The 15,948-nt window shown below is 41.5% G+C and overlaps 1 protein-coding gene across 1 annotated transcript; it reads left to right on the top strand.

The window, feature by feature from the left end:
• The first annotated feature begins 969 nt into the window (after positions 1-969).
• syvn1 (synovial apoptosis inhibitor 1, synoviolin) lies at positions 970-14,653 on the top strand. The gene is made up of 16 exons (XM_004563165.3): positions 970-1,163; positions 1,838-1,983; positions 2,072-2,164; positions 2,297-2,449; positions 2,844-2,892; positions 3,862-3,965; positions 7,008-7,134; positions 7,234-7,333; positions 10,230-10,295; positions 10,413-10,529; positions 10,723-10,892; positions 11,132-11,284; positions 11,374-11,520; positions 13,249-13,432; positions 13,610-13,722; positions 13,814-14,653. The coding sequence occupies exons 2-16, from the start codon at positions 1,852-1,854 to the stop codon at positions 14,008-14,010; spliced, it is 1,905 nt and encodes a 634-aa protein (XP_004563222.1). The 5' UTR covers positions 970-1,163; positions 1,838-1,851; the 3' UTR covers positions 14,011-14,653.
• The last annotated feature ends 1,295 nt before the right edge of the window (positions 14,654-15,948 follow it).

The raw sequence follows: 15,948 nt of genomic DNA, 5'->3' as shown, positions 1-15,948 counted from the left end.
ATGGCAGTGCCAGGATTGTGAGTGATTGCTGACAATGTTGAATTATTTGTAAATATGTGTACAAATGGTTGGTTTTTTGTACTGTTTTTAATCAATAAATGTCAGCAACAAAGGACATACACCCATGTGTGTTGATTTCTCCCCAAGATGGCAAACTGAAACACTCCACTCCCCCACCCCTCCAGAATTCCTACTTAACAGCCTAATATACATATGAATGACTAGCCAATTTAGCTTCCACTTCCACCATTTGACTGCTCTCCGGGTTTTATAGGTAGAAAGGTAGAAGCCTGGGGATGCTAGTGTTTTAAAGCACTTGTTGGCTGAAATGGAGAACTTAAAAAATGTTGAAATGTTTGTTGATATTTCTGTATTTCATGCAGCATGTCTCAATAAGGACAGCATGCAGGATTCCTTCATATTCATGAGGTAGGTACACGCAGAACCTTTAGAAACAATTCAAGTTAAAGGAAATTTTTCAATAAATCTTTCAGGAAGCTTTATTCAAATCTATAATCAGCTCTGAATAACAACATAGCACAAATATTTTTCACCTATGTGTGTGTGTGTATACGTGTCTACCTGAGCTTATAAATAAACAAAAATAGGCACAATGAGTACAGGAGGTTACAGAATAGCAAGTTGCCCTTTTTACAGTTTTTCACCGCCAGACCTGAAGCGTTAACCAATGACGCATCAGCCAGTCAACTTCCTATTGGTCCACGTTTCTATTTACCGTAAATATCCTAAAAGGTGCGTCGCTTAACAATACAGTAGAGTGAAACAAACCGCACCTACAAACACTGTTACGCGATATAGGGGTCAAACACTAATATTAAGTCGTGACTAAATACTGTAAATTAAGCGTCCCTCTATCTGCTTTTTATAGCGATTACCGGACATAAGAACACAAGCATGTCGTGAGACACACAAATTGGTCTTGCGTCAAAATAATTTTACCAACCGGATGTGAGGTGGCTTCTAGTGAGCAAGCCAAAGATAAACACGTATACAGGCAGAAAGGGGTGAGGATAATAAATATTACAGGGAGGGTGTTGTGAAAGAGCTGAAATGGAGTAGTTGCTCATAATATACAGTTCAAGTAGGCAGGGATACATCCGACAAAGGTACTAAGGAGAAAGTCTACCACAGAGATCGAGTAGGTGAGTCCCGCAGAGTAGTGACAGCTGCAACGGTAGCAGCTAGCAGGCTAACGCTAGCTAAAACTGGCTAACTAACACAGTTAACTGTTTGACAGTCTGTGGAGCAGATAACATTATTAACCCAGACAATCGTATCTTCGGGTATTTGGATAATGTGTAGCTTCTTTATATTTGTGGTTTTAGCATTTAATATTTCTTGAAAACCTAGCAGGTCAGTCGGCTTTCAGACTTCATTGGCCCATTAGCTTTAAAAACAGTAAGCTACTTAGCATCTGTATACGTGGTTTTGTTTGATTTTTCTGAAGAGGGAGTGTAGCTGTTGTTTAACTAGCTTTACTATAAGTTATTCCTGATAATTGTAGTGGTCAGCTTCAAAACTTCAAAAGGAAGCATCATTGATGTTTAAATATAAAACGTTTCTGTATTTTTTTGGTTTAACAGCACAACTATATTTCACTATGAGTGCCAAAACCTTTTGACCATATACCCTCATAAAGTCTACCTAATACATTTTATTTTAAAAGTCGTTATCTAAGTAAAACGAACATGGCATAAAGACGCCCCTCCCCCCCAAGCATATCACTTTTATTTGCGTTCTGCTTTAGTGTATTTGTCAACTTTCACAAGCATTAACCTGTTCTTCCATTCCTTCTCCATCTGTTTTCCCTCCACAGCATCCAAGGCCAAAATGGTGCGAGCAGCCTTAGTGACTGTCACCAGTCTGGCGTTGACTGGGGCCGTTGTGGCACATGCTTATTTACTCAAACACCAGTTTTACCCGACTGTAGTTTACCTCACCAAGAGCAGTCCCAGCATGGCGGTAAGATTGGAAATGAAGTCAAATGTTCCATGTTTTGTTTTGTTTTTTCTGTAAATTCTTTAAATTTTCCTTTCTCTCCTGGTATCAGGTGTTGTACATCCAGGCATTTGTGCTTGTGTTTCTGCTGGGAAAGTTTATGAGGAAGGTCTTTTTTGGTCAGTTGAGAGCTGCAGAAATGGAGGTAGAGATATCTTTTATGTTCAGTTGATTCATCGTGACGTATTTAATTTAGAATTTATTGCACGGTCTTTATAATACTGCTGAGACTCTTTTGTTCATATGCATTTGAACATTCTTTTCTGGCTACCCCCAGCATCTCATCGAACGCTCGTGGTACGCTGTGACCGAGACGTGCCTGGCTTTCACTGTGTTCAGGGATGATTTCTCTCCTCGCTTCGTCGCCCTCTTTACCCTCCTCCTGTTCCTTAAGTGCTTTCACTGGCTGGCTGAGGATCGAGTGGACTTTGTGAGTGATGAATGAGAAAGCGCTTCCTTGTCTCACACAATGCACATAAAACACACTCCAGTGCATCTGTGTACAGGACATTGCTCAAAGGTAGAAAGGAAGTGTGGGACACCGGGTGGAACAGATGGTGTGTGGTTAAGGGTGTGGAGTATTGATGTCATTGTTATTGGAGATTTTATAACTGATGATTTTATTAGAAATTAAACATAAAGAGCCTTTAGCATGTTGTAAATTAGATGACTTGTAATTATATTAAAACTGCCATTTCAAAAAGACCTGTAAGTTGCAGAATGTAAAGCATACAGATTTATACGATACTCTGAATCTTATGTAGCATTTGAGTGTATTTAGCTTTGCATGTGCTAACGGGTCTTTTCAATCCTTTTTCTGTCAGATGGAGCGGAGTCCCAACATATCATGGGTTTTTCACATGAGGGTTTTATGTAAGTAGACATCAGCACAGTGGAATATCATTCATACCTCACTTCTGTGCCGGCTTTCTTTTTGTCTTTCATTTCTCCTTTTGGGCAACTCTGTCTCTTCCACCAATTGAAGTCATAAATCTTTAGCTAAGTGAAACTATATGCAAATGTTTGTACTTGCACTACAGGCCACCTGCACTGGTTTATTTGTAAGGCCAGAACATTACAGTGGATAACAGTAACAAGCCACAGCAGTTTCCTGAACACTGCAAGGGAAGCTGGTCTGTTACAAAAAACCTGCTGTGTTCGTTTCCACCTCTATGTATTTAGTCTCAGATTATATTAAAGTATAACATAAAGAAAATTGATCATATACTGACCTTCATGATGTTTTAGTGCTCAAACGAACTGTTTAGCTTCTTTCCCCTCATCCCTAATTCAGCTTTCTTATTGGCTGGTTAGAGTTGCTGTGTGTCACAGCCACAGTTAACCAGAGTTTTGTGCCTCAGATGACTGTAGGGATTTCTGCTCTCTGTGACATCATGCAGAGTCAAGAGCAGGGGAAAAACTGTCTAATTTAATTAATTAATTTTCATCAGCCTCTAGTATCTGAGCTTTTGCCTCAAAAAAAACTTTTATTTACTCTGACCACCTCTTTAAGCCATGCAGTCTGCCTTAGTCTTGGTGTTGTAATAGGATGCCTTGATATTAATAAGTGGATTTAACTGCAGGTGGCATCATTGCAAAGTGAAATTCTTTAGGAATAAGGGAATATGTATAAGCTAATGACTTATTTGTATTTACAAACTGTTGTAAGTGAACAGCGGACAGTTTGTGGCTCTGTCAGCGTGATAGGTTTCCTTAATCAAATCCAACACATTCAAATTTTGCAACATCATTTTTGTTTAGACTTCCAACCGTCTGCATGCAAACTTCGAGCTGAGAAACTGGTTAGAAAAATACTGATATGTGCTCCTTTACTTTCTGCAGCTCTCATGGGACTGCTGGGCGTCATGGACTTCCTGTTCGTCAACCATGCCTGTCACAGCATCATTACCCGAGGCGCTTCGGTCCAGCTTGTGTTTGGATTTGAGGTTTGTCGTGAGCTGAAGCTGAATTGAAACTGTTGTGCATGCAAACAATAAGCTAGCTTGACTGACACGTCTTTGGCTGTTTGAATGTCATATATATATCTCTATATATATATCTCTATATATATATCTCTATATATCTCTATATATCTCTATATATATATATATATAGATAGATAGATAGATATCTATCTATCTATCTATCTATCTATCTATCTATCTATCTATCTATCTATCTATCTATCTATCTATCTATCTATCTATCTATCTATCTATCTATCTATCTATCTATCTATCTATCTATCTATCTATCTATCTATCTATCTATCTATCTATCTATCTATCTATCTATCTATCTATCTATCTATCTATCTATCTATCTATCTATCTATCTATCTATCTATCTATCTATCTATCTATCTATCTATCTATCTATCTATCTATCTATCTATCTATCTATCTATCTATCTATCTATCTATCTATCTATCTATCTATCTATCTATCTATCTATCTATCTATCTATCTATCTATCTATCTATCTATCTATCTATCTATCTATCTATCTATCTATCTATCTATCTATCTATCTATCTATCTATCTATCTATCTATCTATCTATCTATCTATCTATCTATCTATCTATCTATCTATCTATCTATCTATCTATCTATCTATCTATCTATCTATCTATCTATCTATCTATCTATCTATCTATCTATCTATCTATCTATCTATCTATCTATCTATCTATCTATCTATCTATCTATCTATCTATCTATCTATCTATCTATCTATCTATCTATCTATCTATCTATCTATCTATCTATCTATCTATCTATCTATCTATCTATCTATCTATCTATCTATCTATCTATCTATCTATCTATCTATCTATCTATCTATCTATCTATCTATCTATCTATCTATCTATCTATCTATCTATCTATCTATCTATCTATCTATCTATCTAGAGATATACAGCGGGGAAAATAAGTATTTGACACATCAGCATTTTTATCAGTAAGGGGATTTCCAAGTGGACTATTGACACAACATTTCCACCAGATGTTGCCATCAAGCCAAATATTGACGTCATACAAACAAATCAGAACATATAAGTATACAAGTTAAACCACAATAAATAAAGTGAAATGACACAGGGAATAAGTATTGAATACATGGAGATAACAAGGGGCAAAATGACATAGAAAGCCAGGAGATCACCTGAAATCTGTCAGTATTGATAGAGAAATCCTGTCCCCTATCAGTACTAATTGATATCAGCTGCTTTAGTCCTAATTGATGGCCTATAAAGGCTCCTCATTACCCAGAAGGCACACAGGAAAGACTTCATGATGGGTAAAAGCAAAGAACTCTCTCAAGATCTTCGTAATCTTATCGTTGAAAAGCATTTTGATGGGAATGGTTATAGGTGCATTTCCAGAATGCTGAATGTTCCTGTGAGCACTGTGGGGGCCATTATCCGGAAATGGAAAGTGCATCAGTTCACCATAAACCTGCCACGATCAGGTGCTCCACGCAAGATCCCTGTCCGAGGAGTCCAAAGAATAATCAGGAGGGTTCTCCAAGAGCCAAGAACCACTCGGACAGAACTTCAGGAAGACCTTGCATCAGCAGGTACTGTTGTTTCAAAGAAAACTATAAGCAATGCACTGAACCGCCATGGCATCCATGCACGCTCACCACGCAAGACTCCATTGCTGAACAAAAAGCATGTCAAGGCTCGGTTAAAATTTGCGCAACAGCATTTGGAGAAGCCTGTGGATTATTGGACGACTATAGTATGGTCAGATGAAAGCAAAATTGAACTTTTTGGCAGTCATTCTACACACCATGTTTGGAGAAGAAATGGCACTGCTCACCACCCCAAGAACACCATACCAACAGTCAAGTTTGGGGGTGGAAGCATCATGGTTTGGGGCTGCTTTTCAGCAAGGGGTACTGGCAGACTTCATATTATTGAAGGCAGGATGAATGGAGAGATGTACCGGGACATTCTGGATAAAAATCTGCTGCCATCTACCAGGAAGCTAAAAATGAAAAGAGGGTGGACATTTCAGCAAGACAATGATCCCAAACACAAGGCCAAGGAAACAATGAAGTGGTTTCAAAGAAAGAAAATCAAGTTGCTTGAATGGCCCAGTCAATCACCTGACCTAAATCCCATAGAAAATCTATGGAGAGAACTGAAGATTAAAGTTCATAAAAGAGGCCCAAGGAACCTTCAAGATTTAAAGACCGTTTGTGTGGAAGAATGGGCCAGAATCACTCCTGAGCAATGCAGACGACTGGTCTATCCATACAAGAGGCGTCTAGAAGCTGTAATCACCAACAAAGGCTTTTCTACAAAGTATTGAATAAAGTGTGTTCAATACTTATTCCCTGTGTCATTTCACTTTATTTATTATGGTTTAACTTGTATACTTATATGTTCTGATTTGATTGTATGACTTCAATATTTGGCTTGATGGCAACATCTGGTGGAAATGTTGTGTCAATAGTCCACTTGGAAATCCCCTTACTGATAAAAATGCTGATGTGTCAAATACTTATTTTCCCCGCTGTGTGTGTATATGTGTGTATATGTATGTGTGTATGTGTGTGTATATATATATATATATATATATATATATATATATCTATATATATATATATATATATATATCTATATCTCTCTCTCTCTCTCTCTCTCTCTCTCTATTAGAGAGAGAGATATATAGATAGATGGATCTCACAATCACAGCAGCCATTTTTGATATGAAATAGTAGGTAAACACATGTATTATACTGACATTTAAAACATTCTGTTCAATTAAGGATCAGAGCTTTAATAAATGGGATTAGTGTTTTTTCTCTGTGTCATAATGGTTGCTGTGAAATGCGTCTGCTCTTTAGATTTGAACCAGTTGCTGTGAACCTTTCACTCTTTCCTTCTGCTGGCTCATGTGGGGAAATGATGGATACTCATCGGTTGATACGTGCACATAACAACCAAAACGAATGTTTGCATTTGTTCTTCTCAGTATGCCATCCTGCTGACCATGGTCCTGACAACCTTTATCAAGTATCTTCTGCATACTATTGACCTGCAGAGTGAGAACCCCTGGGATAACAAGGCTGTCTATATGCTTTACACTGACCTCTTCACAGGTGCTGTATTCAGTTGGGGTTCAAAGTATGAAATGCTGAAATTGTTCTGGGATTGTGGTGGCAGGTGTTCTTAAATGTTATCTGACATCTTTATTCCAGGTGTGGTCAAAGTGTTCCTGTACATTGCTTTCATGACCATCATGATAAAGGTGCACACCTTCCCTCTGTTTGCCATTCGGCCCATGTATTTGGCTATGAGGTGAGCGATTCCTTTACTACTTATGATCAAAATCTTCATGATGTTTTTACCATTGGTCTGTGGTGTTGGGCTTTATACACAGTTCAGTTTAAGGATTTTCATTTAGTCATTTAAAACACATGAGACACAGTTATTGAATTACAGAAAATATACTTTTATGTTAGACCAAATTTGTTTTAAACATGCCCAAAATTTCAAATAAGGACGACTGTGTCAACAAGTGTCCCTGAGCAAGAAGCTTAGGCTTCAAAGCTCCCATTATGTTTAAATTCATTGGAAAACATTAAAGTTTTTGTGCTACCGGAGAAAAGAGCAGCACCAGAGAGGCAGTGGAAATGTGGAGAAAGAGAAACTAGAAAGAAAAAATTATCACGAGTGACCAGAATTCCTGCTTGTGCTTCATTAGTCCTGTTATCTTTGTAAAAATGGGACTGCGAGGACTGTCGTCACCGTTAATTTCAGCCTTTTGAATGAATGAAATAAAGCCAGATGTATATCTGTTCGGCACATTTGCCTACAGTGCTAATAATTATTAGAGTGGAGACAAAGTGTAATTTCTCCTTCGTGTTCAACAAAGATGATTCCTGAGAAAAGAAAAATGCTTATTTAAAAGGACCCATGATGCTTTTATTTTATGTGTATTTGTATAACATTCTAATTTGTTAAATATGGTTTTGATTCTCGAGTCATTTAGAGCAAAAAAAGAGGCTTTTTTTCCTTCCCTTGTGTCGTTGTCATTTAGTGTCCAGATCAGGGTAGAGGGTGTGTTCACAGCAGCCACACCCACCTGCTGTTCTAAAGTCCTGTCTGTGAGGGGCAGTTGAGAAGAAAGCTGCTGTGAAAGGATGGGAGCTTTATTCATTTCAGTTCAATAACGCATCAAATCACAACAGCAGTCGCCTCAAGATGCTTTATATTGCAAAGTAAAGACCCTATAGTAATATAGGGAAAACCCCAACAATCAAATGACCCCCTTTGAGCAAGCACTCAGTGACAGTGGGAATGAAAAACTCCCTTTTAACAGGAAGAAACCTCAGGAAAAACCAGAGTCGGGGAGAAGCATCTGCCTCCACCGTTTGGAAATGAGGGGCAGCACCAAAGCCCAGTATAAGATATATCTTTATCGAAACCAGTTAGATAACTACAGTGGGGCAAAAAAGTATTTAGTCAGCCACCGATTGTGCAAGTTCCCCCACTTAAAATGATGACAGAGGTCAGTAATTTGCACCAGAGGTACACTTCAACTGTGAGAGACAGAATGTGAAAAAAAATCCATGAATCCACATGGTAGGATTTGTAAAGAATTTATTCGTAAATTAGGGTGGAAAATAAGTATTTGGTCACCTCAAACAAGGAAAATCTCTGGCTCTCACAGACCTGTAACGTCTTCTGTAAGAAGCTTTTCTGTCCCCCACTCGTTACCTGTATGAATGGCACCTGTTTGAACTCATCATCTGTATAAAAGACACCTGTCCACAGCCTCAAACAGTCAGACTCCAAACTCCGCCATGGCCAAGACCAAAGAGCTTTCGAAGGACACCAGGAAAAGTATTGTAGACCTGCACCAGACTGGGAAGAGTGAATCTACAATAGGCAAGCAGCTTGGTGTGAAAAAATCAACTGTGGGAGCAATCATCAGAAAATGGAAGACATACAAGACCACTGATAATCTCCCTCGATCTGGGGCTCCACGCAAGATCTCATCCCGTGGGGTCAAAATGATCATGAGAACGGTGAGCAAAGATCCCAGAACCACACGGGGGGACCTGGTGAATGACCTGCAGAGAGCTGGGACCAAAGTAACAAAGGTCACCATCAGTAACACACTACAACGGCAGGGAATCAAATCCCGCAGTGCCAGACGTGTTCCGCTGCTGAAGCCAGTGCATGTCCAGGCCCGTCTGAAGTTTGCCAGAGAGCACATGGATGATACAGCAGAGGATTGGGAGAATGTCATGTGGTCAGATGAAACCAAAGTAGAACTTTTTGGTATAAACTCAACTCGTTGTGTTTGGAGGAAGAAGAATACTGAGTTGCATCCCAAGAACACCATACCTACTGTGAAGCATGGGGGTGGAAACATCATGCTATGGGGCTGTTTTTCTGCCAAGGGGACAGGACGACTGATCCGTGTTAAGGACAGAATGAATGGGGCCATGTATCGTGAGATTTTAAGCCAAAACCTCCTTCCATCAGTGAGAACTTTGAAGATGAAACGAGGCTGGGTCTTCCAACATGACAATGATCCAAAACACACCGCCCGGGCAACAAAGGAGTGGCTCCGTAAGAAGCATTTGAAAGTCCTGGAGTGGCCTAGCCAGTCTCCAGACCTCAACCCCATAGAAAATCTGTGGCGGGAGTTGAAAGTCCGTGTTGCTCGGCGACAGCCCCAAAACATCACTGCTCTCGAGAAGATCTGCATGGAGGAATGGGCCAAAATACCAGCTACTGTGTGTGCAAACCTGGTAAAGACCTATAGTAAACGTTTGACCTCTGTTATTGCCAACAAAGGTTATGTTACAAAGTATTGAGTTGTATTTTTGTTATTGACCAAATACTTATTTTCCACCCTGATTTACGAATAAATTCTTTACAAATCCTACCATGTGGATTCATGTATTTTTATTTTTTCACATTCTGTCTCTCACAGTTGAAGTGTACCTCTGGTGCAAATTACTGACCTCTGTCATCATTTTAGGTGGGGGAACTTGCACAATCGGTGGCTGACTAAATACTTTTTTGCCCCACTGTAGTAACTAACTAGATAAGTAAGTTAACTAATAGAGGAGACTTGAGTGCTTTGTCCTTAATTAAAATGACATTTTTCATAATGAGACTCTTTTGTATACTACTGAATATGTTGTGATTATTGCTTCTCTTTTCTTGTATCTTGCAGGCAGTTCAAAAAAGCTGTAACAGATGCTGTGATGTCCCGGAGAGCCATCCGCAACATGAATACGCTGTATGTACACGTCTGGTTTGTAGATGTGAAATCAAGGCCCAGAATAATGGAGTGACTAATGTGTCCTCTGGCCAGAAACATTGTTCACTTCCGCCTCTCTCTTCTGTCTGTGATCAGATACCCCGACGCTACTCCTGAAGATCTGCAGGCCTCAGACAACGTCTGCATCATCTGTCGAGAAGAAATGGTGACTGGAGCCAAGAAATTGCCTTGTAATCACATTTTTCACTCCAGGTAAGTTCTGTGGTAAAAGGTCTGAATAAGCAAGGAAAGATTGTAGCCTGCAAAGAAAAACAAACAGTTCCATGTCAGAGGTGGTCAGCATTAAACACAGGACCTGCGTTTAAACAGAAAAGGAGTGAGTGTGGCAGACTGAACATGACTTTGTGTTTGAAAGGTTTGTGTTTTTGTCCTGTCCTCCTTCCAGCTGCCTGCGCTCTTGGTTCCAGAGACAGCAGACCTGTCCCACCTGCCGCATGGACGTACTCCGTGCTACGAATAACAACCAGACTCCGGCTCCAGCCCAAGCTCCGCCTCCAGCCCCGGCAGCCCCTGCCAACGCCCCTGCAAACGCCCCCGCAGGCCAACCACCAAATGGTGAGAGTAAAAACAAGACCAGGTGATCGCAACCCCCGTGTTTGTGTTGCTTTCAGTGGTACATGAAGGTCATCCACATTATATTGCAGAGCATCAGTAATGTGGGTTCTCCCAGCTTGAAAGCAGCCATTGGATAAAAGTAAACTGAAGTGGGAACGTGGTTTTAAAGCAGCTTATGCAATAGGAATATTCCACTATGTGAGAATTTAACTGTTCTTTTGTCCTTGTATTTTCTCCAGTGGCTCTAGGCATGTTACCAGGGTTTCCTCCCGGCATCTTCCCCTTCTGGGGTCCCTTCCCTGCAGTGCCTCCTCCTGCTGGAGCAGCTGTACCTCCAGCTCCAGGTGCTACTGATGCTCCACAAAGCAGCACAGAGTCCACTCAGACAGCTAGTAAGGATGCCTCCTGTAGCTCCTGAATGTAAAATGAAAGAGACACCTCTGAGTGATTGGGCTTTTGTTGCTTTTGTTTTTCCCTTCAGGCACCACCCAGCCCACAACATCTACTGCAGATTCTGCTGCTACGGCAGCAGGTCCAGGATCAGCAGTGCCAGGCTTCCCATTCTCTTTCCCCCCTCCTCCCTTCCCTGCTGCACCATGGCTCCCCATGCCACCACCTCCTCCCTTTGGTAAGGGTTAGCATTTTTCCAAATATTGTGGTCTATCCTTAAATTCACATTTAGAGTTTTTGCCTGAGCAGGCTGCTGTTCAAGGATACTGGCGATGATAATATCTGTATGAGTGACTTTTTTTCTGCACAAACGCATCTTTTCTGTTCCTTATGATCTAAACTTTGGGTAGGTTGGTTCATTTGTCACACCAAGGTGCCTCGGTCCTGTCAGACCTCTCATAGCCTGACTGTTTTGTCTTTTCAAACATGTATTTGGATTCTGGCAGTTTTGTGTAAAGCATCAGTTTTCATGAGCATTCTTAACTTCTGGGGCGCCTCTGTCAGTGCGCCCCAGGGTGGCTGTGGCTACAATGTAGCTTTCCATCACCAGTGTGTGAATGGGTGGGTGACTGGTTGTGTAAAGCGCTTTGGGGGCCTTAGGGACTAGTAAAAGCGATATACAAGTACAGGCCATTTACCATTTTATTCAAGCTACAGGGTAAATAAATGATGCAAACTGGATACATCGCCATACTTACAGTTCTGAGAATGACACAAATATTAGTTTTCACAAAGTTTGCTGCTTCAGTTTTTATGATGGCAATTTGCATATACTCCAGAATGTTATGAAGAGTAATCAGATGAAGGGCAAAGTCCTTTGCCTTGAAAATGAACTTAATCCCAACAAAAACAGTTTCCACTGCATTTCATCACTGCCATAAAAGGACCTGCTGAGATCATTTCAATAATCTTCTTGTTAACTCAGGTGAGAATGTTGGTGAACACAAGGCTGGAGATCTTTGTGTCATGATGACTGAGTCAGAATAGCAGACTGGATGTGTTAAAGCAGCATGATGCGTGAAATCTTTGTTCTTCCTATTAACCGTGGTTACCTGCAAGGAAACTCATGCAGCCATCATTGTGCAGCATAAAAAGGGCTTCACAGGCAAGGATGCTGTTGCTAGTATGATCGCACCTAAATCAACCATGAATACTTCAGGGTGCCCAAGAAAGTCCAGCAAGTGCCAGGACGTCTCCTAAAGATGATCCAGCTGCAGGATCGGTGGTGCCACCAGTGCTGAGCTTGCTCAGGAATGGCAGCAGACAGGTGTGAGTGCATCTGCACACACAGTGAGGCGAAGACTTGGAGGATGGCAGCAAAGAAGCCACTTTTCTCCAAAATAACCATCAGGGACAAACTGATATTCTGCAAAAAGTACAGCGAGTGGACTGCTGAGGACTGGGGTAAAGTCATTTTCTCTGATGAAGCCCCTTTCTGATTGTTTGGGGCATCTGGAAAAAGGATTGTCCGCTTTACTGTCTCATGCCAACAGTAAAGCATCCTGAGACAATTCATCTGTGGGGCTGCTTCTCACCCAAGGAAGTGGGCTCAATGCGTCATAAGGCCAAAGTAATAACTAAGTGGCTCCCAGGCCTTAATCCAATTGAGAACTTGTCGTCAGTCCTCAAGAGGTGGGTGGACAAACACAACAAAAATTGTGATAAACTCCAAGCACTGATTATGAAAGAATGGGTTGAGAGCATGCCAGGGTGAATTGTAGAGGTCTTGTGAAAACCAATATTTGTGTCATTCTCAAATGTTTTGGCCACGACGGCTGTAGGAACATCTTGAATTTAACTGAGTGTCTGCAAATGTGTCCCAAAGCTCTGGCAGCTCTTGGTTAAGCGTGTTTGTTAGCGTGTCAGTGCTGTTACAGTTCAGTTTATTTTGTCTTCTCTCCTACAGTGTCCTCGATGCCTCCTCCCCCTCCCTCCTTGTCTCGGCTGTCAGAAGAGGAGCTGAGGGAGCTGGAGGCAGAGGGTCGGCGGGGCCTTGAGGCCCGACTCCAGTGTCTTCAAAACATCCACACCTTGCTAGACGCTGCCATGCTCAACATCCACCACTACCTCAGCACCGTCGCAACACTCACGTAATGGATAGATTCTCTTACTTTTGATTAGATATGAGGAATCTGTAACTATTTAACTCAGTTCAGTGCTTCAAGAGATACAGTGATGTGCCAGGTTTGGTCCTCTATGCTGTTTCCTACATAGAATTTTGAGCTTATTGCTTGTTTGACCGTTTGTGCCTCTGCTGATTTCTCCAGTCCTCCTCGGGCTGGCAGCACTGGAGAAGCCAGCGGGACGAATCGCACTGCCTCATCTTCCACAGCTGGCAGTAACACAGAGAGTCCCAGCACGGACAGGGACTCGTCCCTCTGTAAGAAACTGGTTATCGCCTTTCAAGTCTTGTTTTTCATAGGATTTAACAGTGGAGAGAAGTAAAGTAACCATGACGATTCTGTTTCCAGCCGATCAGGTGAACGGGGCAACGCTTTCCTCTCAGTCCGCTGACTCCACTGAAAGAAAAGAGAAGATGGACGAAGGAGTGGAGGACGGAGAGGATGGAGAGCCAAATGCTGCTGAGCTGAGACGCCGCCGCCTTCGTAAGCTAGAGACAACACCATCGTCGTCGTCATCGCCTCCCTCTCCTCCTCCAGACAACTGATCCACTTGTCCCGACTCAGACATATCACTCTGGACCAACAGGAACTCTGAGCTGGTGTTCAGTTGCTTTGGTTCTCCATTAGCTTTCTTCCACAGGTTCAGGTTTCTAACTGTGTCGAGCTGGACTGTCAGAAAATCCTTGTGGACTGTTTCTGCGTCAGAAAGCAATAGCACCTGCTTTTTGTTTGTTTTGATTTGCATCATCAGGGACTGCTGCAGTAGTTGTACTGCAGGCATTTGTCAGCTTACTGAGACAGAAGAAGAAATGTCCTTTCAAACCAAGCTGTGGTTGATCAGTGTGGGAGAGGCCATGCTGGGTTTGTGTTTGGTAGTTTTACTGTCAGTGACGTCTTTGCTTGAACTTCCTATTTTAATTCGTCTGACATTAGGTCCCGCGCTCCTCATCGATGTGTTACAGAGGACATGGATCATCAACCAATCCAGTGAATTCAAATCAAATGAAACCAATCAGCTTCCTCTGCTGTCTTTTCATTTAACATGCATCATTCTTCTGTTTCCTGCATTCTCAACACGTTACCACTGCAGACACTGTAACATACTGATTTATTTGAATGTGTACATACTGTATAAAGTTTTAATAGGATGATCTGTACATAATGCAGAATAAACTGACTGAAATTGCAGCGGTACAAAAGTTGTTTGCAAACTGTTGTCATAGAGGTGGGATTGTTACAGTGAAGCTCAGTGAGTGTGAGCACCTCTCATCAGGGTTTCTGTTTAAGTGCGTCATTGTTGCCTCTGAGCTAGAGATTGGGGTGTTTAATTAAAACTTAATGCTGATCTAAATGACATCACGTCTTTATGAGTGAGCACCTTTAGCATTTGATTCCAGCGTCTCTCATTTGCTACACTTGTGGCTCAAGAGTTGGGAGTTCGCCTTGTAATCGGAAGGTTGCTGGTTCGAGCCCCGGCTCGGACAGTCTCGAGCGTTGTGTCCTTGGGCAAGACACTTCACCCGTTGCCTACTGGTGGTGGTCAGAGGGCTCGGTGGCGCCAGTGTCCGGCAGCCTCGCCTCTGTCAGTGCGCCCCAGGGTGGCTGTGGCTACAATGTAGCTTGGCATCACCAGTGTGTGAATGTGTGCGTGAATGGGTGGATGACTGGATATGTAAAGCGCTTTGGGGTCCTTAGGGACTAGAAAAGCGCTATATAAATACAGGCCATTTACCATTTACACTTAAGTAATAAAGATTGACAGAACTAGGGCTGGGTATCGTTTAGGTTTTATCCAATACCGGTGCCGAAACGGTGCTGGTGCTTAAACGGTGCTCGAACCGGTGCTTAAAGAATGGAGAACACAAAATTGGTCCTAAAACCTCTCATGTTCAGGTGTTGTTGTTTTTTTTGCTTTTGTTTTTTTTATGTAAAAAGATAACAATGTTAGCCTTTTCTGCAGCTTTTGGGACATATATGGCATCACTCTTGGCTGGAAGCAGTGCTTAAACAATGGGGGGGGAAAATCAAACTTTGTCCAAAAACCTCTCATGTTTAACTGTTTTCCACTTTTTCTTTGGTCATTTTAGCCTTTTTGGCCAGGGTGAAGGGAGCAGAGGTGTGGACTCGAGTCACATGACTTGGACTCGAGTCAGACTCGAGTCATTAATTTTATGACTTTAGACTTGACTTGAAAAAATGTTCTAAGACTTGTGACTTGACTTGGACTTTTACACCAATGACTTGGGACTTGAATTGGACTTGAACCGGTTTACTTGAAAAGACTTGATATTTTACCCCAAATATAAAATTTAACATGCATATTATATAGAGATTGAAAATGTGACGTCATTCACGGGTAGAACCGCAAAGGATTCTGGGAACTCGTGGCAAGCGGTACTAGCGCATGCAGGCTTTCAATTGAAATCAGTTATACAGCGATAAAAAGAAACACAAGAAGCCGTTGTATTATTAACTGCAATAGC

The sequence above is a fragment of the Maylandia zebra genome, linkage group LG2, assembly GCF_041146795.1.
Source record: "Maylandia zebra isolate NMK-2024a linkage group LG2, Mzebra_GT3a, whole genome shotgun sequence".
NCBI lineage: Eukaryota > Metazoa > Chordata > Actinopteri > Cichliformes > Cichlidae > Maylandia > Maylandia zebra.
This window is presented reverse-complemented; position numbering and strand designations above follow the sequence as displayed.

Coding starts and splice junctions, on each gene's coding strand:
- syvn1 (XM_004563165.3), top strand. CDS start 1,852: ATGGTGCGAGCAGCCTTAGTGACTGTCACCAGTCTGGCGTTGACTGGG. Junction 7,334..10,229: donor CCCATGTATTTGGCTATGAG/GTGAGCGATTCC, acceptor TGTATCTTGCAG/GCAGTTCAAAAAAGCTGTAA. Junction 13,723..13,813: donor GGACAGGGACTCGTCCCTCT/GTAAGAAACTGG, acceptor TTCTGTTTCCAG/CCGATCAGGTGAACGGGGCA.